Here is a 27,753-nt window from a genome sequence, read left to right on the forward strand (position 1 = left end):
ACACTTGTAAACGTGAGATTTATCAAAATAAATGAAAATCGAATTGAATGAAAATCTCAGGCTTATCTATACTGAACAAAAATATAAATGCAACATGTAAAGTGTTGGTCCCATGTTTTATGAGCTGAAATAAAATATCCCAGAAATGTTCCATACGCACAAAAATGCTTATTTCTCTAAAATGTTGTGCACAAATGTTTTTACATTCCTGTCAGTGAGCATTTCTCCTTTGCCAAAATAATCCATCCACCTGACAGGTGTGACATATCAAGAAGCTGATTAAACAGCATGATCATTACACAGGTGCACCTTGTGCTGGGAACAATAAAAGGCCACATAAATGTGCAGTTTTGTCACACAATAATGCCACTGATGTCTCAAGTTGAGGGAGCGTGCAATTGGCTTGCTGACTGCAAGAATGTCCAACAGAGCTGTTGCCAGAGAATTGAATGTTCATTTCTCTACCATAAGCCGCCTCCAACGTCATTTTAGAGAATTTGGCAGAACATCCAACCAGCCTTACAACCACAGACCACGTGTAACTACGCCAGCCCAGGACCTCCACATCCGTCTTCTTCACCTGCGGGATCGTCTGAGGAGGGGGACGGGGGGTGCTGAGGAGTGTTTCTGTCTGTAGTAAAGCCCGTTTGTGGGGAAAAGCTCATTCTGATTGGCTGGGCCTGGCTCCCCAGTGGGTGGGCCTATGTCCTCCCGCGCCCCTGCCCAGTCATGTGAAATCCATAGATTAGGGCCTAATGAATTTATTTCAATTGACTGATTTCCTTCTATGAACTGTAACTCAGTAAAATCTTTGAAATTGTTGCATTTATATTTTTGCTCAGTATAATTGAAAATAATGGCTAGAGTTGTGGAGGATATGTACAGTGGGGTCTGAAATTATTGACACCCTTGAGAAAGATGAGCAAAAATGACTGAATAAAATAAATCCATTCAAATACTGAGCTATATTGTATGCTCCCAAAAAATTGGGAAATTATATTATTTTATACTAATACAATTGCTCAGAGAATAATATTGTTAAACAAGTAATATTTTTTTCTCTCAAAAAGATAGGGGTCAAACTTATTGACAACTCTGTTTTTAATACCTTACCTTGCAAGGATAATGGCACTGAGCACATTGGACGGGATCTCAGACCTTTTGGGATAGAAAACGTTCATTATATCATTGGGAAAACCAGGAATGGAGATGGATACACAGCTACTCACTCACCGGCATAGTGTAGATCTTTATGCATTGGGAAGAATGATTTGCAGATACCTTGGAAATAAGACAAAAGGAAAAGGATCAAAACCATTGTCAAAGACTGCAACTGCATTTGATAGTCTCCTCATACAGTGCATTCGGAAAGTATTCAGACCCCTTCACTTTTTCCACATTTTGTTACGTTACAGCCTTATTCTAAAATGGATTAAAATGTTTTTTTTTCTCCCCTCAATCTACACACAATACCCCACAATGACAAAGCAAAAACAGGTTTAGAATTTTTTAGCAAATTTTTGCAAATGTATTAAAACTAAAAAAACGGAAATATCACATTTACATGAGTATACAGACCCTTTACTCAGTACTTTGTTGAAGCTCCTTTGGCAGCGATTACAGCCTTGAGTCTTCTTGGGTATGACGCTACAAGCTTGGCACACCTGTATTTGGGGAGTTTCTCCCATTCTTCTCTGCAGATCCTCTCAAACTCTGTCAGGTTGGATGGGGAGCGTCTCTGCACAGCTATTTTCAGGTCTCTCCAGATATGTTAGATCGGGTTCAAGTCCGGGCTCTGGCTGGGCCACTCAAGGACATTCAGAGACTTGTACCAAAGCCACTCCTGCGTTGTCTTGGCTGTGTGCTTAGGGTCGTTGTCCTGTTGGATTGTGAACCTTCGCCCCAGTCTGAGGTCCTAAGCGCTCTGGAGCAGGTTTTCATCAAGGATCTCTCTGTACTTTGCTCCATTAATCTTTCCCTCGATCCTGACTAGTCTCCCAGTCCCTCCCGCTGAACAACATCCCCACAGCATGACGCTGCCACCACCATGCTTCACCGTAGGGATGGTGCCAGGTTTCCACCAGACTTGACGCTTGGCATTCAGGCCAAATAGTTCAATCTTGGTTTTATCAGACCAGATAATCTTGTTTCTCATGGTCTGAGAGTCCTTTATGTGCCTTTTGGCAAACTCCAAGCGGGCTGTCATGTGCCTTTTACTGAGGAGTGGCCTCTGTCTGGCCACTCTACCATAAAGGCCTGATTGGTGGAGTGCTGCAGAGATAGTTGTCCTTCTGGAAGGTTCTACCATCTCCAGAGGAACTCTGGAGCTCTGTCAGAGTGACCATCGGGTTCTAGGTCACTTCCCTGTACAAGGCCCTTCTACCCTGATTGCTCAGTTTGGCTGGGCGGCCAGCTCTAGGAAGAGTCTTGGTGGTTCCAAACTTCTACCATTTAAGAATGATGGAGGCCACTGTGTTCTTGGGGCCCTTCAATGCTGCAGACATGTTTTGGTACCCTTCCCCAGATCTGTGCCTTGACACAATCCTGAACTCAATTTTGAGTGTCATAGTAAAGGGTCTGAATACTTATGTAAATAAGGTATTTCTGTATTTAAAAAAAGATAGTTGCAAAAATGTCTAAAAACCTGTTTTCGCTTTGTCATTATGGGTTTATTGTGTGTAGATTGATGATTTCTTTCTTTAATCAATTTTAGAATAAGGCTGTAACGTAACAAAATGTGGAAAAGGTGAAGGGGTCTGAATTCTTTCCAAATGCACTGTAGGTCCCTGCTACTCATTGTGGGCATTCCAGGAACTGGAGGATTCTAGCCAGTTGAATGCAGGCTTGACCTTTCTTGCAGACACTGTTGAATTGCCCCTCAACAGTCTTGTGAAATAAAAACAACATGAAGGTCTTACTGTCAAGACCTAATATCTAAAACCGCATCAAACTAATAAAGACATGAGCCTAAAATAAGATGCTCAGAAACGGAGGTCTTACTTGACATCCTCCTCTTGTTCGTCAAACACGATGATCTCATCGACACAGAACACAACACAGACTCTGGCTATCTGTCCAGCCAGGTACGTGCGGAATTCAGTGGACTAGGCGCATTGTCCAGTACAGAACCGGGTAGGGCAACGCTCACTGTGTATGGTCGTCCTACGGGTTACAAATATTCAAAACATAATCCTACATTATTTATATGAAAGGCAATGCGACCAAATACTAATTGAGTGTATGTAAACTTCTGACCCACTGGGAATGTGATTAAAGAAATTAAAGCTGAAATAGATAATTCTCTCAACTATTATTCTGACATTTCACATTCTTAAAATAAAGTGGTGATCCTAACTGACCTAAGACAGGGAATCTTTACTATGATTAATTGTCAGAAATTGTGAAAAACGGAGTTTAAATGTATTTGGCTAAGGTGTATGTAAACTTCTGACTTCAACGGTATATATATTTTTAGGGTGTAGATCAGCTTTAATATTGCAGATAGATTGTGGCTTCCATCACTGTAATTGTCTGCATCATTTCCAATCCCCCGTATATTTTTTGGTAAATATATATTTTTAAATATATTTTCCTTCATTATTTTCCCCTAACCCTATCATCCCTCCCCTAATTGGAGTAAACTAATGGACAACAACACTTAGGCTTCTACTTCCAGCTTATACATACTATATACATTTGACGGACTCAGTATACTTTACAATAGTTATCTTTTGTTTGTTTTTAGTCCCATCCTTCAGCTCCACTCAACCCCTCCCATCTATCTCTGAACACCATCCAGTTTTGATTTCTATTTGCCATATATTTTTCAACTGTGCTGTGATGTTTCACAAAAGTTCTGAACCTTTCTATTATCATAGATTCTACATATTGTAAATTACAAATAAACATTTTTGCTAAGAGTATTATTATATTATTGATCGCTTGACTATGACTTTTTAAATCACCCAGCAGTGCTATTTGCAGAGGGGGACATAACTTGGCAGTGGGTCTGGGGGCCCTCCCATTTTGGGGGGCATCTAAAGCACATTTCTACACAATCTAATATGACCCATGGCCCTTCGAGCCGTCTCTATTTAGAACAACAAAAAGTAAGCAGAAATCATCAAGCTAGGTAAGAGATTATTAAATATGTTTAAATGATTGATAAGACTGAACTAGTTCCATGATAATTCAATAATCAATATTGTGTTGCACCTTTAACCAATAGCCTAACAAATGAACAACTCTTACAAATAAAGTACAAATTGTCTTTAAGACATCCTCTACATCAGGGCTGCCCAACCCTCTTCCTGGAGAGCTACCGTCCTGTGGGTTTTCAGTCCAACCCTAATTTAACACACCTGATTCTACTTATTAGCTGCTCAAGAAGACCTTAACTAGCTGAATCAGATATGCTAAATTACGGTTGGAATGAAAACCTACAGGACAGTAGATCTCCAGGAAGAGGGTTGGGCAGCCCTGCTCTACATCAAATTTCAGCCAGACCGCCCAGTCAACCCGAGCCGCCTACACACCCGACCCCCACCAGTCTAGTCAATAACTAAACTCTCTCCCCAACACAACTTCCTTCCCATCTTTTTTTTGTGTCAAGGGAAAGGTTTGGAAAACAAAAGTTTAATGAAAACACACATACACATTAACACACAGAAACAGTACACCCTCCATATAATTAACATCATAGGCCTAATAGTACTGTAGAGCTCTTTTTAATTGCACACAATATAGCTGGGTCACCCCGTCGTGCCCCTAGGTACCCACAGCCCTGTAGCACCCCAACCCAACACACCCCTCTCAGCTTTAGTATCTTAGTGAAACATTAATTATTGGTTTCAGGTGTGTTAGGCCAAGGCCAGAGTCCCCCAGGGCCAGGACTGAGTAGCCCAGCAGCTAGGGATTGCCTACATCTCCCCTGACGTGGGCATGTTTTCAATACAGACTCCTTCTGTCGTTCAGTATTTCATATAAGGCATCCAGACCTTATGAATGTCGCACAGTATACCCTTAATCTTAAAACAAATCTAGTGATACTGTATTTAACTTGACATTTCTTCCTTACATTGTGGGAGGATAACCAACCTTCCAATTAATGACAATGCATTTATTAGCCACTATAAATGCTAGGTTACACAGTTTATTCTGATAACAGTCTCCAGTATCAACATTTCCAAGCAAATAAAAAAAGGGAGAAGGGAGAATCTGTAGACATGCTGAGATAAAATAACACAATCTTTGCCATAATTCAGCCAGCCTTCACAAGACCACAACATTTGCAAATATGTCCCCTTTTGTGCTTTACACCTCCAGCAGAATAATACAATTTCTGAGTGCATGATTTTCAGTTTCACTGGCATATAGTATGTTCTATGGATGGTCTTAAACGGCATTAATTTATGTCTGAGATTATATGAGCATGACTGGGCATTCTGACATATCTATATCCAGTCATCATCATCAATAGCGTCTCCCAGGTCTTCCTCATATTTTTGTTTTTACATGTTTTTGTCATCGGGAAAAGCCTCTATCAACCCTTGATACAGTTTGGAAATCAACTTTGGAGGTTTGTCAGACTGCGTTAAAATAGCATCTGGCTTGACCAGTGTTTGCTGGACAGAGAGAATAAAGTGTTGTATCTGCAAAAATTTACCTCACCTCTGTCACAGACTGGTCTTCCCTGGCTGCCTGACTCTGATGAGACCCTGTCACCATCTGATCCTCCTAAAATGAGGCATGACAAAGAATTACCTTGGTGTACATTTATACATTATATTATCCAAGAATAGAATCGATGGTTCAATAATTGAAATGACCATTATTCCCAGATCCCAGACTGTAGCTTTAAGCTTAAGCTGCTGTCCTGTAGCTACTGTAGGTCTACACATCAAGTCAAGATGGAACTTTGTATTAATCACTGAATATACTGCAAAATTCACCTGAGCTCAGTAGACTGGTCTTCCCTGGCTGTCTGACCCTGCTGGGACCCCTGTCACCATCTGATCCTGCTAAGACATGATTAGCACTAGAGGGATGTGTTCCCGCAGGATGCCTGCAGGACCCGACAGAGATCATTGCTGCACAGGTCTGCATTTTTTCATGCTGCAGGCGGGAACGGGCTGTCAGACAGATACAAACCCCCCAATAAATCAATTTTAATTCCAGGTTGTAAGGCAGCAAAAAAGGAAAAATGCCAAGGGGGGTGAATACTTTCGCAAGCCACTGTATGTGTGGTCTCATTGAAATAGATTAGGCTGCCTACATGGGCGGAGAATCACGTGGCAGTTAGCTTGAATATGAAATTAACTTTTAAATGATTAGACTGTAGTTTACTACAGTGTCTGTAAATATATATTGATAATGAAAAGAACTGTAGGGCGCTCAACCAATGTGAGTCGAAGTGCAATCAAAAAATGTAATCATAATTGAAAAGGAAAAGGCACAATGCGCACATACAGTGGGGGAAAAAAGTATTTAGTCAGCCACCAATTGTGCAAGTTCTCCCACTTAAAAAGATGAGAGAGGCCTGTAATTTTCATCATAGGTACACGTCAACTATGACAGACAAAATGAGGAAAAAAAATCCAGAAAATCACATTGTAGGGTTTTTAATGAATTTATTTGCAAATTATGGTGGAAAATAAGTATTTGGTCAATAACAAAAGTTTCTCAATACTTTGTTATATACCCTTTGTTGGCAATGACACAGGTCAAACGTTTTCTGTAAGTCTTCACAAGGTTTTCACACACTGTTGCTGGTATTTTGGCCCATTCCTCCATGCAGATCTCCTCTAGAGCAGTGATGTTTTGGGTCTGTCGCTGGGCAACATGGACTTTCAACTCCCTCCAAAGATTTTCTATGGGGTTGAGATCTGGAGACTGGCTAGGCCACTCCAGGACCTTGAAATGCTTCTTACGAAGCCACTCCTTCGTTGCCCGGGCGGTGTGTTTGGGATCATTGTCATGCTGAAAGACCCAGCCACATTTCATCTTCAATGCCCTTGCTGATGGAAGGAGGTTTTCACTCAAAATCTCACGATACATGGCCCCATTCATTCTTTCCTTTACACGGATCAGTCGTCCTGGTCCCTTTGCAGAAAAACAGCCCCAAAGCATGATGTTTCCACCCCCATGCTTCACAGTAGGTATGGTGTTATTTGGATGCAACTCAGCATTCTTTGTCCTCCAAACACGACGAGTTGAGTTTTTACCAAAAAGTTATATTTTGGTTTCATCTGACCATATGACATTCTCCCAATCCTCTTCTGGATCATCCAAATGCACTCTAGCAAACTTCAGACGGGCCTGGACATGTACTGGCTTAAGCAGGGGGACACGTCTGGCACTGCAGGATTTGAGTCCCTGGCGGCGTAGTGTGTTACTGATGGTAGGCTTTGTTACTTTGGTCCCAGCTCTCTGCAGGTCATTCACTAGGTCCCCCGTGTGGTTCTGGGAATTTTGCTCACCGTTCTTGTAATCATTTTGACCCACGGGGTGAGATCTTGCGTGGAGCCCCAGATCGAGGGAGATTATCAGTGGTCTTGTATGTCTTCCATTTCCTAATAATTGCTCCCACAGTTGATTTCTTCAAACCAAGCTGCTTACCTATTGCAGATTCAGTCTTCCCAGCCTGGTGCAGGTCTACAATTTTGTTTCTGGTGTCCTTTGACAGCTCTTTGGTCTTGGCCATAGTGGAGTTTGGAGTGTGACTGTTTGAGGTTGTGGACAGGTGTCTTTTATACTGATAACAAGTTAAAACAGGTGCCATTAATACAGGTAACGAGTGGAGGACAGAGGAGCCTCTTAAAGAAGAAGTTACAGGTCTGTGAGAGCCAGAAATCTTGCTTGTTTGTAGGTGACCAAATACTTATTTTCCACCATAATTTGCAAATAAATTCATTAAAAATCCTACAATGTGATTTTCTGGAATTTATTTTCTCAATTTGTCTGTCATAGTTGACGTGTACCTATGATGAAAATTACAGGCCTCTCTCATCTTTTTAAGTGGGAGAACTTGCACAATTGGTGGCTGACTAAATACCTTTTTCCCCCACTGTAGGATAGGCTACTACGGTGAGTGAGCTTTGCGCCTTTTCATTTTCAATAAGTATTGATACCCATTTATTTGTCTCTGGCTGCAAATTGTCCTCCTAAAAGTTAGGCTAAATCCTATAGGACTATACAAAACGTAGCAAGTGTCGCTGTCATCATTCTTGCTGCCTCCAGTTCAATAGCCATACCTGCGAGATCAGGTGAGCATGTGTTCTCAATTAAATAGAGTAGGCTTTGTATACATAAAATAAAATTGTATTGGTCAATTACACGTGTTTATCAGATGTTATTGTGGGTGTAACGAAATGCTTGTGCTTCTAGCTCCGACAGTGCAGTAATATCTAACAGGTAATATCTAACAATTTCACAACATATACCCAATACACACAAATCTAAGTAAGGAATGAATTAAGAATATATACACATATGGACAAGCGATGTTAGAGCGGCATGGATTAAGATACAGTAGAGTAGTATAGAATACAGTATATACATTATGTGGACACTGGGCAAAATACCATGCCACAATATAGTAGTATAGCATAGTATATATAGTATAGCATAGCAGTATAGCTCAAACAAAAAAACATGTAATAATGTCCAGCAATTAACCAGTCTGTTTTCCACATCCCTCAGTTTGACACTCCTGCCCCTCCCTCTACACTTGAGCCTTCTTCAGATGCTCTGGCAGCATGCAGCCCCTCTTCCTGGCCCGGTCCTCCTTCTTCTCCACTTTGCCCTTGTTGTTCTTCTGGATGTTTCTGCCGCCTCTGCATCTTCTCCACCACCGTCTCGCTGCGCTCCGTCCACTTCTTCTTCTGCTGCGAGCGCATCTTCTCCTTCCTCTTGAACGAGGCCCTCAGCAGGTCCTCGTCATCCTTGATCTTCAGGCCCTCTGCCTTGTACAGCACGTTGGTCCACTTCATCTTCTCCTCCTGCACCTTGGCCTTGCCCTCGTCCTTCTCCCGCAGCTCCTCCAGCTTGGCCTTGCATGCCTCCACGCGCCCCAGCAGCTGCTTAAAGTTCTTGCCCACCAGCGGCGTGTGGTGGGAGGAGAAGGGGCTTCTTCCATTTTGATCTCTGGCTCGTATTCCAGGCCGGCTTTTTCTGCAAGCTTTTTTTTGCGGAACACTTTGCGCTTCATCTTCTTGCGCTCCCTTTCCTTATTTCGCTAATTCTGCACTTCCTCAGAGGATGGGTCCTTAGGTGTTCCCTATGGGAAGAAAATAGGATGTAAGGTTAGTTATAGGCTATACAGAATAATGTGCTCTGCCAAGTTGACAGGCAGCTGTTGGTCAGTGATAGGACAACTACTGTGTAGCCACTGAACACAACCCCTTAAAAAACCTAATACATACCTGCCCACGAGACTCCTCAATCTTCTCACGAAGTCTCTGACGTAGAATATCTACCGTGGAGAATTTAGTGCCCGGCTTTCCACCTTCAATGTCTCTGACGTGGCTATTACACCATTAAAATAACACCATATACAATACCTAGTCAAAATACAGAGAGAGGACAGGCAAGTATCACCAGTAGATGCTAGGAAGTTGAGCATCATTTGAGGAGGACTAGACATCTCAAGATTTAACTTTACCTTTGGGCTTCTGTTTTGTCTCAACCTCTGTCCCATTTGGAACTGAAGCTTTTGGGGTATTCTGTTCTGTTGCACCAGGTGCTTTCTGTGCTGGCGTCATGAAAGGCTTCTGGTTAGGCTCTAAAGGTGGCTTCTGGTGTTTGGTTGGGTTGCTGTTCCCATTGATCTGTTTCCATACCTGCCAACTTTTCAAAAAACCTTGGAGTGAGATTTTGGCCTGGGTCCTGCAGTCGGTAAAAAGCAATTGCACTGCCTGTGTCTCAGAACTGCGGCCGCCTTGATCTCATGAGGTAATCGTTGCCCACGTGTGCATGACGTCAGAGAAAGTCGGGATCAAGTCGGACACAAATCTAACCAGCATGCATTGGGCGGTGATCGCCGGTGATCGATTCTGCGCAGACCTGGCTCATCTCAAATGAGCCTCTTGTCTATGATCTGTCGGCATGGTTATACTGGCCTGTGGCCTTCTTGGAGGCCTTGATGATATCGGAGGGGGGCTCCCATTTGAAGCAGGGCTCCAGATTGGCCATCTTTATGGTCATTATTGAGGACAGGGTGCCATCCAATGCTAGGCTGTTTGTTCTCTTGGTTTTGTTCAGTCCCACAACTGAAAACACCCTCTCAGCATCTGCATTTGCATGGGGCAACACCAGGACAAGCTTGGCGACGGCAGCAAGCCTCTCAAATTCTTTGGCTCCTGTCACCTATGGAAAATGCACCAAAACACAATGGAAAAACATACCTTGATTTTTGATTGATTAATACTGTAAGTATACTGTAGGTTGATCCATTAACAAAGTTCAGATAAAAACATGCATAATTTGCAACATGCATGACACATATGCATGCAACAATTTTAAGCAACAGATGTAGCCAAGCCACACCTGCCAAAAGGAAAGACAAAAAATTAAAAATGTTTACCTTATGCTTCCGGGTTGCCATTTCAGCCCAGAAGCTTTCCATTTCAGTTTCGTCCTGCAGGGATATCATTGGCATGGTCTGATAATTTAGAAACTCCTCACCCAGAAGGTCATGCTCCTCTGGCCCATGGTATGGGAGGAGATGGGGAAACCTATTTATGAAAGTACAATTACAAGTTGTTACGTTTTAGGTATATAGTCATCAACCAGCAGCAGTTCATACACATCTTTGAGGAGAAGCCACATAAGAATATCTCATGTGCAGTTTAGGAGTGAACACACCTCATCATAAAACACAGGGTATTTTAGCTAAGATAACAGACAAAAACTAACCTTTCAACAAAGTACAGGACATCTTCGATGTCACTTTCAGCCCTCTGCCGTACATCTACAAATTGTGCGTACTTGATCAGTAGCTCTTCCAGTGGCAGCTTGTTAAGTGCATAGTCCACAGCACTTGTCAGGAAACACAACACAGCTTCAAGGAATGAATCCACCTGCTGTGGTGTGATGTCACCCTTGTCGAGTAATCTGTTAAGTTTAGCCCTGGTTGTGAACCTAATGTTCAACTTTCTTCCTGTCACAGATACAGCATATCGGTATAATGTACACTATCACATATCACAGTGTTTGATCATAATAATAGTCAAATACTAACCTGGTAAATGGTTTGCCTTTTCTTTAAAGGCAATTTCACAAGGCTCCTCATGGCACTGCAGAGCTGCTGGAACCATAAACTTGGAACATAGCTTGCGTACGAATTTCACCATCTATAACAGACATTTACAAAAATAGTAGGTGAAACCTGTTTTAGAGGATCCCTGCAGATATCAGCAAGAAACACAAAATGGAAAAAAACTGCAAAATCCAATCCCACCTCATCATGTAACAAAAATATTGATGACTGCTCTCTCTGAAGCAGCAAGTTGAAAGAAGTGAAAGTTGGTACGGTGGCTTGGAAGAACAGCAGGTACACTTCTGTCATGGGGTCAGTGAATGTCTGCACAAGTCTACTTCTATTGCACACATTTCCTGTATTTATGTTAAATTCTTTGGAATACATCTTACCTGTTCGAAATCAGCTGAGTTTACATTCACCACACTAAATCATGTTCACACGCACAAACAAATCATTTCTTTCAAGATTTAAAGTTTAAGAGAGTGAGTCCTCAATTGGACGACATTTCATTGTTACATACTGTTAAGTTGCGTCAATTCAAATCTGGTATTGGGAACAAAAGAGGTCAACACGACTTCTAAGATATACTAGTATTTTAATTAATGCAAAACACTTCAATGGTAAATATGATGTTCGTATATACGGGTCCACTGAAATACCACGCAGGGCACTCAGAGAACTGATCCATTGTTCTAAGTTTTTCTTCAAATACACTGACAGAGATAGTTCCCGCTCCCTGCTGGCCAATCAGAGTAGAGACTGACCATGGTTTAGACTTACTCAGCCTATCGTTGGCGCACAGGCTGGTCCCAGCCCCTTGGCGCTTCACTGTTGCACACTGTTGCCAGGCATAAGTTGTTATCATCACAACTTGTAGAGTCAGCACCTTTTTGCAGTACACGTCCTTGAGCGCGGTTTAACAAAGAGGCAGTGTTCGTGTATGTGAGACATGTGAGACACAAGTTCTTATCTCCCCCTACTCCCTAACAGCTCCTCACATGAATCACAGCTTGTTATGTTTAACAATTTATATCAGTACAGTACAAACCTATTATGTTTAATCATTAATGCATTCTTTCTAAGCTAGGCATCACATCTAGTTATAAGAAAATAGATCCCCACAATACCTAGTCTCAGCTCAGCTTCTTATCAGACTTCTTGAGGTAGTGACCGTTTCTTCTCCTGTTGTCTTTAGTGGCAATAGTATCTCTTCTTCTGTCGCTCACTTCGGGGTGCAGCGCATATGGTTCAGTGGCGCTCATCAGCGCCATCTACCGTCGGGGAGTTTGAAAAAAGGAACGAACGAGTCTCGGCCTATTTTTTTTGCGTGAGAAATTGGATGTGTGGCGTGAGTGCGTGTGAAAACAGGCAAAAACGTGTGTCACACGGCGAAAGCGTGAGAGTTGGCAGCTCTGTGTTTCTGATTGGTTTTGTTCCTCTTCTTTGGACAACCAGCCACAAATCCAGTTTGAAAAGGGACTTCATTCATGAAGAGAGACAACACGTTCGATTGTACAAATACAGATGAAAATGCCTATACATTGGAGGGTTTTATTGCTCAAATCTGAGTGTGGCTAGAGGTTTCATGACTAACATCAGCACCCATCTAAAATTAATTCAAACCCAGGCATTACCATACAAATTCAAACATGCAGCAAGCTAAAAGTTACATTGAAAACATTTACCAAATGGCCTAACGTTATTCCTTGTGTGGGGATCTATTTTCTCATAACTGGATCTGTATGTGATGAATAGCTTAGAAGGAATGCATTAATGATAAGCATAGAAGGTTTGTACTATACTGATATAAATTGTTTCACATAACCAGCTGTGATTCATGTGAGGAACGTTAGGGGGTAGGACAGATAAGACTTGTATTTCTTACAGATATGAACACTGCCTCTTTGTTGTCTGTGAACCGTTGTCTGTGAACCGTCCTTGAACTAGGTACTCACAGTACAGTGGAATGGTGTCTTTTGGGTGCTAACTCCACAGGTTGTTATGATAAAAACTTATGCCTGGCAACAGTGTGCAACAAGTGGAGCACCAAGGATCTGGGACCAGCCGGTGCGCCAACGGATTGGCTGAGTAAGTCTAAACCACGCGCAGTCTCTACTCTGATTGGCCAGCAGGGAGTGGGAAATATCTCTGTCAGAGTATTTGAAGAAGAACCTGTAACAATGGATTAGTTCTCTGTCTGCCCTGCGTGGTATTTCAGTGAGCCCGTATACGAACCATCATACTTATCATACGGGTCATTCTACAGATTCGGTGACATTTCAGTATTGTCAGTGTCCCAAGATGTACTAGTGTTATAACTTGTCAGAACATTTATCAAACTACACTTAAATTACAACATTTCAAAGTTTTACATGTTTTTAATATGGAGTAGAGAATATGATTTTAAACAGAGATGAATTTCAATACTTATATGTTTGCTTTTCTTAGGAGTATTAAGAATTTCGCCTGTCCCTATTGACCATCATGCAAATGGCGTGACTCATTTTGAGTACACAGTGTTAAATAATAATGTTTTTTTTTGTTAAATTAATTGTATATGCCCCCTTATTATGCATAATCCATTTTCTCAGCATAAGACATTTTATTTTCTGAGAAATTCAGGCTTTTACCCCTGTCCTTGTATTTCTTTCAACCCCGTAACGCAACAATACCCCCACTCACAATTAAATAATGGTTTGATCCTGTGGACATCATTTATGAGGAAGTGACATCATACAAGTCTTCAGAGAAGCCTGGTGTGACAAGTGGTAAGCTGCTCTCTCACTTTTTATAAATATTTCATGTTTTTTAAGCACATATGGGCTTTGTCAATCTCAGGTATTCAACTCTGTTGGGGGGGGGGAATTCATAGTTAAGATTTTACCAAGAATTGTTTTTATAGCTATGAAGTATAACAATGTCTTTTGTTGAATAAGGCCATGTGGCACACTGCTAGCTGCTAGCATCCCGAATTAGCAACAGATTAGCACAAAATCTTCAACCCTGTCACATTCAACCCCATCACATTTTTCAATGTTACGGGGTTGAATGGCTGTTACAGGGTTGAATAGCTGTTAAATCTTAGCAATATTTAATGTATATTGCTTAATACCAATCATATTTTCTTGTTGAATGTTTGTTGTTTACGGTTTTACAGTATCAACTAAAAGTACGAGGAATTTTTGAAAATAATAACTTAAAAAAAGTGACAATTAATTTGTTCTCTCTCCTATATACATTGACATATTTAGGAGTATTATCTGCAAGTTCATGTTCATTTTACTACATAGTGATTAAAAGGATACAATATTTAGTCTTGAAGAGTAAGCAGGTCATTGACTTGACCTTGACCTACAATTTCAGATTCAACAATGGAAAAAACAGCAGCAGAAAGGAAACACACATAGAGAGGAAGGTGAGGGACATCCGCGCGCCGGTGGTCAGGTAATTCTCCTGGAAATGTAAGATCTTTAAGACACGAGGTGGTGGTGGTCATGGACACACAATCAACAGAAAATAAAGTTTTGTTGCTTTAAAGCATAATTTGGTAATGCATAAAAAGACTAGAGAATGTAAATGAAGACTAGTCTAAAAAGACATACAGTATACTGCCTTGGCGGTCAAAGAAAAGCAAAGAAAAAAATGAGGAAGGTCAAACAGTAAAAGTCACTGTGAAGGATGAGGTAAACATGACGCAGGAACAACTAGTACAGTTGTTTCATACGCTCCTCTTCAGGTTTCGGAAACATCTTTTCAACATTAAACAGCAGTATGCTTACTGTCGCGAACTCAAGAAAAACATGTCTGCAGATGAGTGCCTTATCCATATTGATTTTTCAGAAAACTTCACCTGCAGATATGGGACAGAGATACAGTCTGTTCACTTTGGTTCATCTCATGAACAGGCTGTCCTCCACACAGGTGTCCTCTACGTTGGACAGAATCAGCAACCAACTTGCTTCACCACCATTTCTCCATCAAGGAATAAGGCTCCTCCTGCTATCTGGGCACACCTCAGTCCTGTGCTTGATGACCTGCAACATACCCACCCCAACATATCAACAGTACACTTCTTCAGCGATGGCCCTTGTACCCAGTACAGAAAAAAAAGGCAATTTCTTTCTGTTCAGCACAGAACTGGCCAAGAGGGGCTTGAGGGCAGGGTCTTGGAATTTCTTTGAAGCAGGGCATGGGAAGGGAGCACCAGATGGTGTTGGTGCAACCCTAAAAAGAACCGCAGACAGGCTGATAAGTCAAGGATGTGACATCCCAAATGCTCATACTCTGTACAGGGTCTTAGAGGAGAACAACACTGCCATCAAGCTTTACTTCATTGAAGACGAGGCCATCGAGAAAGCCGTCCAAGGTATGCCAGCCAATTTGCTAGTAGTTCCATCCACAATGCGGATCCACCAACTTGTTTGTGTGGCTGCAAGGCAAATTGCCTACCGTGATGTAAGCTGTATGTGCACAGTCCACAACAAGAAACTGGAATGCCAGTGTTTCAATACACAACATTTCACATTTACCCCTAAAGTTACATCAGTCGTGTCACAGAGGGAGGTTGATTGGGCAAATCCAGACATATGCGGGAAATGGTGCGTGGCCAAAAATGATGACGATTTCTATCCCGGAATAATTCTAGCCACAGATGAATCCCATGTGCAGGTCAAATGCATGTGCTGTGCTGGACCAAATAGGTACTTCTGGCCACTTCTTGATGATATCCTGTGGTATCCATTTGAGGACATCTTGGAACACATTGATCCCCCTAAACCGGTGACTTCTAGGCACATGGAAATACAGAAGGAAGTGTGGGCTAGGCTCTCTCAGTAAAAATGGTGAACAAACTGTAGGCTTACCTATAGGTTATTAATGTTAAGATGTTTGTTTAATGTTCAAACAGACTCCTGCCATTATCAGATGGATATTTTTATGAAATCAATTAAATGTTGTTACTGTTATTAGTTCATTAATGTGTTTTACTCTGTCTAGCTTTCATCTAGATTCTTTAGATTTTAAAAGCTATGTTGACAGTAGGTTTAAAAATGTTTAAAATGTTTAAAAAATGGCAACATGTTAGTGATCTCAAAAGATAAAACATATGACACGTGATGCTTTTCACTCAACCCTGTTACATGATTTTCAACCCTGTTGCGGTGCATTCATCCCTGTTACGAGATTATTTTTTTACATTTTTGTATTAAATACACAAAATATAACATCAATAGTGTTTTTATTGTGTGTATTAAATCAGGGTAAATAAGGCTATTTCAATTTTGTCAGGAATTACGCAGCATTCTTGCACATTTCTTGCGAAAATGTGGAGTTAGATTAGAAATGTCTTCATCGTAAACTGGAAAGGATGGTGCTGGTCAGTTTTTCTTGATTTTCTCTTTAATTACAATATGCCATTATTTACAAGGGACATCTAAACTGTGATATTATGCCAGAAGCTGATCTCAAGCTTATTGGAAAAATGAATAGTTGAATAACAAAATGACTGTGACGGGGTTGAATTAAATTGGGACTTGTTTGAGAAAATAATACAGAATAATAACTTAATACTCTACATTGAGATGGGAAAAGGTATTTTCTATCAAGTACACACATTACTTTGTCACATCAAATAAAAAAAAGCTTAAGATTTTAATGTTCATTGTTTCATCCTCCTCAATCACAAAAGGCACCGAATCTGTAGAATGACCCATACATACATTTTGCATATAATAAATTTAGCTTGGATTGAATATCTCTTGATTATGTTTTCTCTTATTCCAATACCAGATTTGAATTACGCAATTTCTAACACTTGGTTCATGCTGTTGAGCACATACTTTACTCGCTAATTTCTGAAGGTATGAGTCCTTTGAAGCAAGACTTGCCATTTGTAGAACAAAACTTCCCAATCACGAACACGCTAAATAATGTAAACTCTCTCTTCAAACAGCAAGTGCGAGAGATATGCTGCGGGTCATTTTTCTGATACTTTAACCACCAATCATCAATAAATAACCATTTTAAGACTATCAAAATAAAATTGCAACACTTGCTGATAAACTTTTAAAACGGCAACCACAGACAGACAGCATAAGCACAAGCAAAAGCACGTGTGTAGACTTAAATGGGCGTGGCTTAGAGGTCACGCTGGACCGGATGTAGTTACATCCAAAACATTCCACCTTCATATAGGACATGCCAGTTAAGTAGTCAGTTGCCTTGTCAAATTGCCTAACTAGCTCTGTGTGTTTTCGATATTTTCAGTAACTATGAGTAGTTTAAAATGTATGTTCGCATGCTCTAGTAAGACCCTGAAGATAATAAAAAACAATGTAAGTTATTATACATGGCTAACTGCATAAAATTGTGTTTTAGCTAGCTAGATAGCTAACGTCAAGCTAGCTGTGTTGCATAAATTCCAGAGTTCGACCGCATCTAAAGTTATAATTATAGATTTTTTATTTTTTTTTAATCGCATGCAATTTATTTCAAGAGGACTCTCTTATTGCCACGACTGCCTCTCTTCAAACGAGCAGAAGGTAATGTTTAAGACAAGTTCCAAGCCAGTGGTGTAAAGTACTTAAGTAAAAATACTTTGAAGTACTACTTAAGTAGTTTTTTTTTTGTATCTGTACTTTACTATTTATATTTTTGGCTACTTTTACTTAACTACATTCCTGAAGAAAATAATTTACTTTTTACTCCATACATTTTCCCTGACACCCAAAAGTACTCGTTACATTTTGACAGGAAAATGGTCCAATTCACACACTTATCAAGAGAACATCCCAGGTCATCCCTACTGCCTCAGATATGGAGGACTCACTAAACACAAATGCTTCGTTTGTAAATAATGTCTGAGTGTTGGAGTGTGCCCCTGGCTATCCGTAAAAAAATTAAAATAATCCTGTGTGGTTTGCTTAATATAAGGAATTTGAAATGATTTATACTTTTACTTTTGATACTTAAGTACATTTGAGCAATTCCATTTACTTTTGATACTTAAGTATATTTAAAACAGGCAAGTGAATCAACTTTGCCCGACTGTCAAACTTCACAGCTGCCAGAGCAGAGAAGGGAGAGGACTCCTTCCTCAAAATGTTCCTGCTTCTGATTCCTGCCACCACATTAGGTCTTGGGACATGGCAGGTATGGCTCCATTATTCGGGTTAGCTGACAATGTAAGGCTGTGGGTTATGGATGGTCAGATACACTACATTACCAAAAGTATGTAATATTGCTGCGGGGACTTGCTTCCATTCAGCCACAAGAGCATTAGTGAGGTCTGGCACTGATGTTGGTCGATTAGGCCTGGCTCGCAGTCGGCGTTCCAATTCATCCCAAAGGTGTTAGATGGGGTTTAGGTCAGGGCTCTGTGCAGGCCAGTCAAGGTCTTCTACACCGATCTCGACAAACTATTTCTATATGGACCTCGTTTTGTGCACAGTGGCATTGTCATACTGAAACAGGAAAGGGCCTTCCCCAAACTGTTGCCACAAAGTTGGAAGCACAGAATGGTCTAGAATGTCATTGTATGCTGTAGCGTTAAGATTTCCCTTCACTGGAACTAAGGGGCCTAGCCCAAACCGTGAAAAACAGCCCCATTCCATTATTCCTTACAGTTGGTACTATGCATTCGGGCAGGTAGCGTTCTCCTGGCATCCGCCAAACCAAGATTCGTCCGTTGGACTGCCAGATGGTGAAGCGTGATTCATCACTATAGAGAACGCATTTCCACTGCGCCAGAGTCCAATGGTGGCAAGCTTTACACCACTCCAGCCGACGCGTGGCATTACGCATGGTGATCTTAGGCTTGTGTGCGGCTGCTCGGCCATGGAAACCCATTTCATGGAGCTCCCGACGAACAGTTATTGTGCTGATGTTACTTCCAGAGGCAGTTTGGAACTCTGTAGTGAGTGTTGCAACCGAGGACAGGCGATTTTTACGCGCTTCAGCACTCGACGGTCCCATTCTGTGAGCTTGTGTTGCATACCACTTCGCAGCTGAGCTGTTGTTGCTCCTAGACGTTTCCACTTCATAATAACAGCACTTACAGTTGACCGGGGCATCTCTTGCAGGGCAGAAATTTGACAAACTGACTTGTTGGAAAGGTGGCATCCTATATCAGTGAGGCCATTCTAGTGCCAATGTTTGTCTATGAAGATTGCATGGCTGTGTACTAGATTTTATACACCTGTCAGCAACGGGTGTGGCTGAAATAGCCGAATCCACTAATTTGAAGGGGTGTCCACATACTTTTGTGTATATATAGTGTAGCTAGCAACAATGACAAGAAACTGCCATGTGGTGAATCATAAGTGGCTTGTTTCTGCTCATTTGATCTTATTCTTGATACCATGTCATGTTTTGAGGTGTTTTGACTGATGTCACGTCTATGCTAATATGGCTAGGGGTTGGTTGTTTAGCAACAAAACCGACATGTGCGCAACTATGGGGCAAAACAGACAGGGTTGGCTTAGATTGTTGACAACATGTAAACTATATTTAGTTTCCAAATGTTTATTGAAAACATAAAGTTGCACAATGAGCACTTGTCTCTCAAATACATTGTAACAGTTGTTGGTTAGCTAGCTAGCAAACTTTTGCCATATTAGCATAGACGGGACATCAGTCAAAACACCTAAAAACAAGACATGGTATCAATAACAAGATATGACACGGACTTCTGCACCATTGAAGCGCACACAATGTTTTCGTGACATTGTCAGGTAACCCGTCTATACAGTTGTTCAAACCTCTAGAATAGATAATAATAATAATAATAATAATATGCCATTTAGCAGACGCTTTTATCCAAAGCGACTTACAGTCATGCATGCATACATTTTTGTGCATGGGTGGTCCCGGGGATCGAACCCACTACCTTGGCGTTGCAAGCGCCGTGCTCTACCAGCTGAGCTACAGAGGACCTAGGCACTGCATCGCAGTGCTAACTGTGCCACTAGAGATCCTGGTTCGTATCCAGGCTCTGTCGTAGCCGGCCGCGACCGGGAGACTCATGGGCGGCGCACAATTGGCCCAGCGTCGTCCAGGGTAGGGGAGGGAATGGCCGGCAGGGATGTAGCTCAGTTGATAGAGCATGGCGTTTGCAACGCCAGGGTTGTGGGTTCGATTCCCACGGGGGGCCAGTATAAAAAAATATGTATTCACTAACTGTAAGTCGCTCTGGATAAGAGCGTCTGCTAAATGACTAAAATGTAAATGTAAATATATGAAAAATGATACTGACCTAAGTCACTCTTCTACTCAGGTGAAACGGCAGGAATGGAAAATGCAGTTGATTGCAGAACTCAGGAGTTTTACCTCCGCAGAACCTATCTCTCTTCCTATTGAGTGAGTGACACAATCACTAGTTATCAGACATAATTGCACATAATTACGTTGTCTTGCCTTTTTAGGTCAGACTGGAAGTGTTTGTAATGTTCTTGTTATGTGTCTTTGCTTCCTAGACCTCTGGAGCTGAATGACCTGCAGTACAGGAGAGTGAAGGTGCGTGGGCGCTATGACCACTCCAAGGAGATGTACATCTTACCCCGCTCGCCTGTCGACCCAGAGAAAGAGGCCAGGGAGGTAGGCGAGACTGGAGCCAATGTCATCCAGTGGCGAGACTGGAGCCAATGTCGTTACACCGTTCTACTGTACCGACCTAGGGTAAGAACTCTACTCATTACCTTATTCTACTTTACCAGGGTATGATGTAAACATACTCCATTCAACATAATCCACAACCAATTCTACTGCACCAGTCAATAATAAGGTCCTAAATCTCACCCAGTTCCCTTTCTACAGTAGTTTTGTATGTGAACTACAACATTTGAAGAGATTATAATCTCATTACACAAAAGTTATTGTTGACATTGTTGTATATATTTCACAGGATTACTATCCTAAACAGAGGATATGTTCCAAGGAAGAAGATCAAACCAGAAACCAGGATGAAGGGACAGGTAAACGTGACTCCCTATTCATTGTCTAATTAAAGACTCCCAAGTTGCAAAACTGCAAAGTTCATACAGTATACTAAATAAGCCATTTAGCAGATGCTTTTATCCATATGCATATATTTTACACATGGGTGGCCCGCGGGATTTGAACCCACAATCTTGACATTGCAAGCGCCATACTCTTATGTTATAGGTGATGACTTTGTCATTGTGCTGCCCTGTAGGTAGATGACGAGGCTGACAGATCCGCAAACCCTTTGTGCTACAAAACGATGTGGAGCACAACCGCTGGCACTACCGCAACCTGGCCATGGCCAGAGTCCCAGAGGCCGAGCAGATCTTCATCGATGCTGAGCTCTTAGTATTAGTAATCTTGCACGTTGTTTTAATTGCATGGATATGATGATCAAGCATGATGTGTCCGAAAATAAGGTATTTGAATGGCAATTAACATTCCCTGTGGAGGTTTGGAATAACTGCATTTCCCAACATTTTCTTTTAGCGAAAGTGTGTTGGTAATGTGTGCTTCTTTGAGAATAAATGGAAAGCTTAGGTTTGTTTTTTTTATTCTCGGACAGCACAATTCCGGGTGGACCTATAGGAGGACAGACCCGAGTCACCCTCAGGAGTGAACATATGCAGTACATTATGATGTGGTGGGTTTCAGAATTGTTCATATCACAATCAATGTCCCTATTTTTTTCTTCACTGGGTATAGCCTAGCCTCTTGGGCCTGGATTGCATAAATAGAATTATGCACATCTAATGAGTGCTTCTCTTCCCATCTGTAGGTATGGCCTCTGCGCAACAACCTCTTACATGTGGTATGCAAAGTTCATCAAAAGGATTGTGTAAATGAATACATTGTTCAAGATGCCATGAATATACCACGTGGACAGATCATGGAAGAATAGAAGCAGCTGTAGGTACTTCAATTGACTTGCTTTTTATTTTGACAAATGTGTAAATAGTTGGATTGTGTATATACACTAAAGTGTGATGTAATACCCACAATGCTTCTTGTCTATTCATTCAGTATATCTACGATTGTGTAATGATTGATCAGTCTAAGTATTCTTCACACTTAGGCCTGGATAGTTTCACCACTTAATTCGGGTGAAGTGGCGATACTACACAAATCATTGTACATATTGTGCCTTGCAAAAGTATTCATCCCCCTTGGCGTTTTTCCTATTTTGTTGCATTACAACCTGTAATTTAAATTGATTTTTATTTGGATTTCATGTAATGGACATACACAAAATTACAGATCAGGGTTGGGTTATGAAAAAATATCTGAAACTTTGAACATCCGACGGAGCACCATTAAATCCATTATTAGAAAATGGAAAGAATATGCACAACAAACCTGTGAAGAGAGGGCCGCCCACCAAAACTCACGGACCAGGCAAGGAGGGCATTAATCAGAGGCAACAAAGAGACCAAGGATAACCCTGAAGGAGCTGCAAAGCGGAGATTGGAGTATCTGTCCATAGGACCACTTTAAGCCGGAAGAGTGGCCAGAGAAAAGCCATTGCTTAAAGAAAAAAAATAAGCAAACACATTTGGTGTTCGCCAAAAGGCATGTGGGAGACTCCCCAAACATATGGAAGAAGGTACTCTGGTCAGATGAGACTAAAATTGAGCTTTTTGGCCATCAAGGAAAACGCTATGTCTGGCGCAAACCCAACACCTCTCATCACCATCCCCACAGTGAAGCATGGTGGTGGCAGCATCATGCTGTGGGGATGTTTTTCATCAGCAGGGACTGGGAAACTGGTCAGAATTGAATGATGGATGGCACTAAATACAGGGAAATTCTTGAGGGAAACCTGTCAGTCTTCGAGAGATGTGAGACTGGGACAGAGGTTCACCTTCCAGCAGCACAATGACCCTAAGCATACTGCTAAAGCAACACTCAAGTGGTTTAAAGGGAAACATTTAAATATCTTGGAATGGCTTAGTCAAAGCCCAGACCTCAATCCAATTGAGAATCTGTGGTATGACTGAAAGATCGCTGTACACCAGCAGAACCCATCCAACTTGAAGGAGCTGGAGCAGTTTTGCCTTGAAGAATGGACAAATAAAAACCTGGCACTGTCTTAAAATCTGAACATCTATGGTCATGCAAAATGTGCCACTATATTCCCCACAGTATATCAACAGCTAACCTCTGACTGGCATTGATGTTTTAGTGATCAGCACAATGATATCCAGCTTCAAATAGGTTAAAACATAAATAATTATACTGAACAAAAACAATGTTACATAAATAATTATACTGAACAAAAACAATGTTGATCCCATGTTTCATGAAATCCCAGAAAAAAAGTTCCATATGCACAAAATGCACATTTCTCAAATTAATTTATATTGAAACAGGTCCATCTTGTACTGGGGACGATAAAAGGCCACTTTAAAATGTGCAGTTGGTGTTTCGGAGGACGCATGGCTCTCGACCGTCGCCTCTCCCAAGTTCGTACAGGGGTAAAGGAAAAAAAAAAAAACTGCAATTGGAATGACTGCAAGAATGTCCACCAGAGCTGTTGCCTGTGAATGTAATCTTCATTTCTCTACCACAATCTGCCTCCAATGTCAGTTTAGAGAATTTGGCAGTAAGTCCAACCGGCCTCTAGACTGCAGGCCACTTGTAACCACGCCAGCCCTTGATCTCCACATACAGCTTCTTCACCTAAGGAATTGTCTGAGGAGTATTTCTGTCTGTAATAAAGACGTTGTGGGGAAAAAGTCATTGATTGGCTGGCCCTGGTCTGTCAGTCAAAGTGGGTGAGCCTATGCCCTCCAAGGCCCATGTGAAATCCATAGATTAGAGCTTAGTTTATTTCAATTGACTGATTTTCTTCTATGAACTAACTCAGTACAACAATTTCACAGATTTCATGTTGAGTTGATATTTTTTGGGTTCAGTATTGACAAAAGACAAGAAAAAAACAGCATATTTCTTGGGACATTTATTTTAATAGCAAACAGTTTATCCAAGCTTGGTGGCCAGTTCCTTGGCCTTTGCCTTCTCCAGCTTTGTGATGCGGGCTGTGGACTTAGGGCCCATGATACCACCTCCCCAGTGACGACGGATCTAGGAAAGGAAGCAAATTGTCATGATTTAATTGAAGTCCGGATTGGCATAATGAAGACCTTTCAGAGACAAAGGGGAAGACTGCGGCAATGAGGTGACTTGTGTGCCTCCAGATCACCTCCAGTTATGTAGCGACGTCGCAATATTTTTGGACGATAGATTTGACACCCGTATCGGTTTGTAAAAGTTAGCGTTAGCTAGTGCTAGTCTGCTGTACCTGCGCCAAAAGGCAGGCATTTATCCTATAGCTTGTTCAATCCCCCAAAAATAGTGAGCCAGTCTGTTCAGCACTACCATTTCCCTGACTGATCAAAACTCATTATCATGCCCTCAGTCTCCCTGCAGCGTACAGTGAGCAATATGTACTCCTGAGTGGCGCAGTGGTCTAAGGCACTGCATCGCAGTGCTAACTGTGCCACTAGAGATCCTGGTTCGAATCCAGGCTCTGTAGCAGCCGGCCGCGACCGGGAGACTCATGGGCGGCGCACAATTGGCCCAGCGTCGTCCAGGGTAGGGGAGGGAATGGCCGGCAGGGATGCAGCTCAGTTGATAGAGCATGGTGTTTGCAACGCCATGGTTGTGGGTTCGATTCCCACGGGGGGCCAGTATAAAAAAATATATAAAAAATATATGTATTCACTAACTGTAAGTCGCTCTGGATAAGAGCGTCTGCTAAATGACTAAAATGTAAATGTAATGTTTGGAACATAAAATCGCAATACATATCGTATCAGCGCCTATGATTCGTGAGGTCCCTGGCAATTCCCAGCCCTAAAGCCATATACAGAAATTAACACATGGTAAAGGTCTGTCAAGAAAATTGCATCAAGTGATCCTGGTGGGTGTCAGCATCCCTGTTAAGATAGCAAATATTATTTCACGTCATCTGCAAAAACCCAAATTTGAACCCGCAAGATAATCCATTCCATCGTCAGGACACCGAAACATGGTGGCTTGACTACTAGTCAATATTAACAGATGGTGGTCAGACCAGCCACTCACCTCCTCGTATCTGTCATTGTAGTTGGTCTTGATGGCTTCCACCAGCTTGGCAAGGGCACCTTTGTCCTCACTGAAAAGGTAGGAACATGTTATCAGTGAATCGTCACAAAGAACATTTGAGATCCAGTTAAACCGCACACAATCTTTTGGTTCAGGGTTAAAAAGCTTATAAAGCCACATGGTTGTTCAGTTGAAGAAATTCATACATCATTACCAAAGGATTTCATCGATATTATAAAGCACAAGCCCAACTTCCCAGAGGTAGGCCTCAGTGCATCAACCACTTTCACAAGTGTTTGGCGTTTCCACCTGTTACTTACGGGTTTGTCTGTGTGAAGGCAACTGAAGTGCAGGTCTTTCTGTGCACCAGTCTTCCCAGCCTGGCCTTGCCCTTGACAATGCAGTAAGGGACGCCCATCTTACGACACAGAGCGGGCAGGAACACCACCAGCTACAGAGGGGACAAGAAAACGACAAGTATAAGTATCTATTCTTTATGGAGCAAACATTTGTGACTGTGCTTTCGCTTCTACAATACAGTGGTCTTAGCTCAGAATTAAAAAGCTCGTATGTTTTGATCCACATGGAGGATTCAGGTGAAGAAATTCAAGCATCATTGCGAACGACCACATTTCCCCATGAATAATGATCAAGCCTGCAACAGCTCACCCATAACGCACAAAATAAGCATAGAATGGTGAAAGGAGTCCTACCTCAATAGGGTCCACATCGTGGGCAATGACCACCAGCTGGGCCTTCTTGCTTTCCACTAGAGTGGTGACTGTGTTCACACCTATGGGAGAATTCAATATGGATATCAAACCCACGTTCAACCAAGAGTTCTGTTGAACTAAAACAATACTTATGGCTGATGCTCAGGGTTAAAAAGCTCAATAAAAAAACTACATGATTGTTTCAGGTGAAGAAATTCAAACATCATTGCATCAAGGCCAAAGTATGTAATCAAAAAATAATTGCAATCCATCATGCCTCACCTGCACGGAGAACAGGAGGCCTCTTGGTTGGGGCGTCTCCCTTTCCAGCGGCCTTCTGCTCAGCGCGGGCCAGCAGCCTCTGCTTCTTTTCCTGCTTGGTCTCCGGCCTGTACTTGTGGGCCAGCTTGAACAGCTGTGTGGCTGATGGGAAATAGAGAATTAGTACATCCCACTGGCTCGGAGGCATTTCAGAAAACATCTGCAACTCAAGTTATCTAAAGTTAGGGAGCCACACGGATAGCTCGAGGGTCTTTCAAGTACAGTAAGGTGCATCAGTGATCTTGGTGGGTGTCAACATTGCTGTTCAGTTAGCAAATATTCTTTCACATCATCTGCATAACCCACAATATTCCAGCCATCTTCAGAAACAATTCCCCCATGCCAATAGACAACTCAACGACATTGATAAGCTCATGCATAGACTTACCGGTCTGACGGTCCAGTGCCTGGGTGAATTGGTTGATCGCAGGGGGGACCTTCAGACGCTTGTACAGGATGGAGCGCTGCCTCTGCAGGCGGATGTAGCGGGGCCATTTCACAAAGCGTGTCAGATCACGCTTGGGCTGGATGTCCTGACCTATAAACAAACATGGGGAGGGGGGGGTATAATGCATCCAATCACTTTTGTATGATCAGAAAACAGCCTGAGGCCACTACAATCATGGAACAAGTGCATCAGCGATCTTGGTGGGTTGTCTGCATTGTTGTTAAGATAGCAAATATTCTTTACATCATCTGCACAGGCTGACATGGGAAGATTTGGAACGGTTACTGAAAATCTAAGAAATCCCAGGTTCACTTAACTCACCAATGCCATAGTTTTTTGGCCTCTTCTCGAACAGGGGGTTGACCACTTTCTTGGCCTCATGTTTCTTGCCCACTGAAGGGGCTGGTGCCACCTTCTTCCCCTTAGACTTCTTGCCTTTAGGCTGTCAAAGGCAACAAGTAGACTGGTCAGCATACATGTTAGCTTGGTCAAATACATTTCACAGAATATAACTTTACTGTGGCTTTAGCTCAGGGTTAAAAAGCTCGTGTTTTGAATCAACATAAAAGATTCAGTTCAAGAAATTCAAAGCATCATTGCAAAAGCCTGAAATAAACGTCAGTGATTGATCATATGCTTGACGCGAGTTCTCATCAACACTACTGTTTTTCGAGTTAACATTAGCTATGGCTGCCTAGTTAGCTAGCTACCCAGCTCGCAAAGGCATAATGGTTTATATGACAACTTGCAATTAATTAACAATTTAAATATCCTACACTACTACCGTTAAGGACAATGAGTTAACCCATTCAGGTCGCATGGAAGAGAGAGACCCGTAACCTGTACTGACTGATGCGAGTTTAGGCCTTCGACATTAATTAGCCCACTCGCTAGCTACGTTACTAGCTAACCGTCTAGTCGCAAAGCAACTACACAACATTTTTTAA

The 27,753-nt window shown here is 41.9% G+C and overlaps 1 protein-coding gene, 1 long non-coding RNA gene, 7 other non-coding genes and 2 pseudogenes across 10 annotated transcripts; 1 reads left to right on the forward strand and 10 right to left on the reverse strand.

The window, feature by feature from the left end:
- Positions 1-8,643: 8,643 nt before the first annotated feature.
- Positions 8,644-9,974, reverse strand: LOC121542175 (annotated as a pseudogene).
- A 1,128-nt stretch (positions 9,975-11,102) lies between these two features.
- On the reverse strand, positions 11,103-11,697 carry LOC121541106. 2 transcript variants are annotated; one of them, XR_005995711.1, is made up of 3 exons: positions 11,459-11,697; positions 11,240-11,351; positions 11,103-11,158 (listed from the first exon to the last, which is right to left on the reverse strand). It is a non-coding gene; the product is annotated as an uncharacterized LOC121541106 (long non-coding RNA). The 2 variants fall into 2 exon arrangements; XR_005995710.1 differs by lacking the exon at positions 11,103-11,158 and having other exon boundaries at positions 11,239-11,351.
- A 6,598-nt stretch (positions 11,698-18,295) lies between these two features.
- LOC121542176 lies at positions 18,296-22,444 on the forward strand (annotated as a pseudogene).
- A 1,738-nt stretch (positions 22,445-24,182) lies between these two features.
- Positions 24,183-27,251, reverse strand: LOC121541440 (60S ribosomal protein L7a; the record flags this gene model as incomplete). The annotated part of the gene is made up of 7 exons (XM_041850443.1): positions 24,183-24,322; positions 25,325-25,394; positions 25,645-25,775; positions 26,038-26,117; positions 26,320-26,460; positions 26,747-26,896; positions 27,128-27,251. Coding segments are annotated over 7 exons (801 nt in total), but the record flags the coding sequence as incomplete, so codon positions are not given.
- LOC121542242 lies at positions 25,144-25,213 on the reverse strand. Its single transcript, XR_005995851.1, has one exon. It is a non-coding gene; the product is annotated as a small nucleolar RNA SNORD24 (small nucleolar RNA).
- LOC121542230 lies at positions 25,471-25,540 on the reverse strand. Its single transcript, XR_005995841.1, has one exon. It is a non-coding gene; the product is annotated as a small nucleolar RNA SNORD36 (small nucleolar RNA).
- LOC121542229 lies at positions 25,870-25,946 on the reverse strand. Its single transcript, XR_005995840.1, has one exon. It is a non-coding gene; the product is annotated as a small nucleolar RNA SNORD36 (small nucleolar RNA).
- Positions 26,195-26,269, reverse strand: LOC121542228. Its single transcript, XR_005995839.1, has one exon. It is a non-coding gene; the product is annotated as a small nucleolar RNA SNORD36 (small nucleolar RNA).
- On the reverse strand, positions 26,588-26,656 carry LOC121542241. Its single transcript, XR_005995850.1, has one exon. It is a non-coding gene; the product is annotated as a small nucleolar RNA SNORD24 (small nucleolar RNA).
- On the reverse strand, positions 26,991-27,059 carry LOC121542240. The gene has a single exon (XR_005995849.1). It is a non-coding gene; the product is annotated as a small nucleolar RNA SNORD24 (small nucleolar RNA).
- An 80-nt stretch (positions 27,252-27,331) lies between the features above and the next one.
- LOC121542272 lies at positions 27,332-27,408 on the reverse strand. Its single transcript, XR_005995879.1, has one exon. It is a non-coding gene; the product is annotated as a small nucleolar RNA SNORD36 (small nucleolar RNA).
- Positions 27,409-27,753: the final 345 nt, after the last annotated feature.

Source organism: Coregonus clupeaformis, chromosome 27 (genome assembly GCF_020615455.1).
Source record: "Coregonus clupeaformis isolate EN_2021a chromosome 27, ASM2061545v1, whole genome shotgun sequence".
Lineage (NCBI taxonomy): Eukaryota > Metazoa > Chordata > Actinopteri > Salmoniformes > Salmonidae > Coregonus > Coregonus clupeaformis.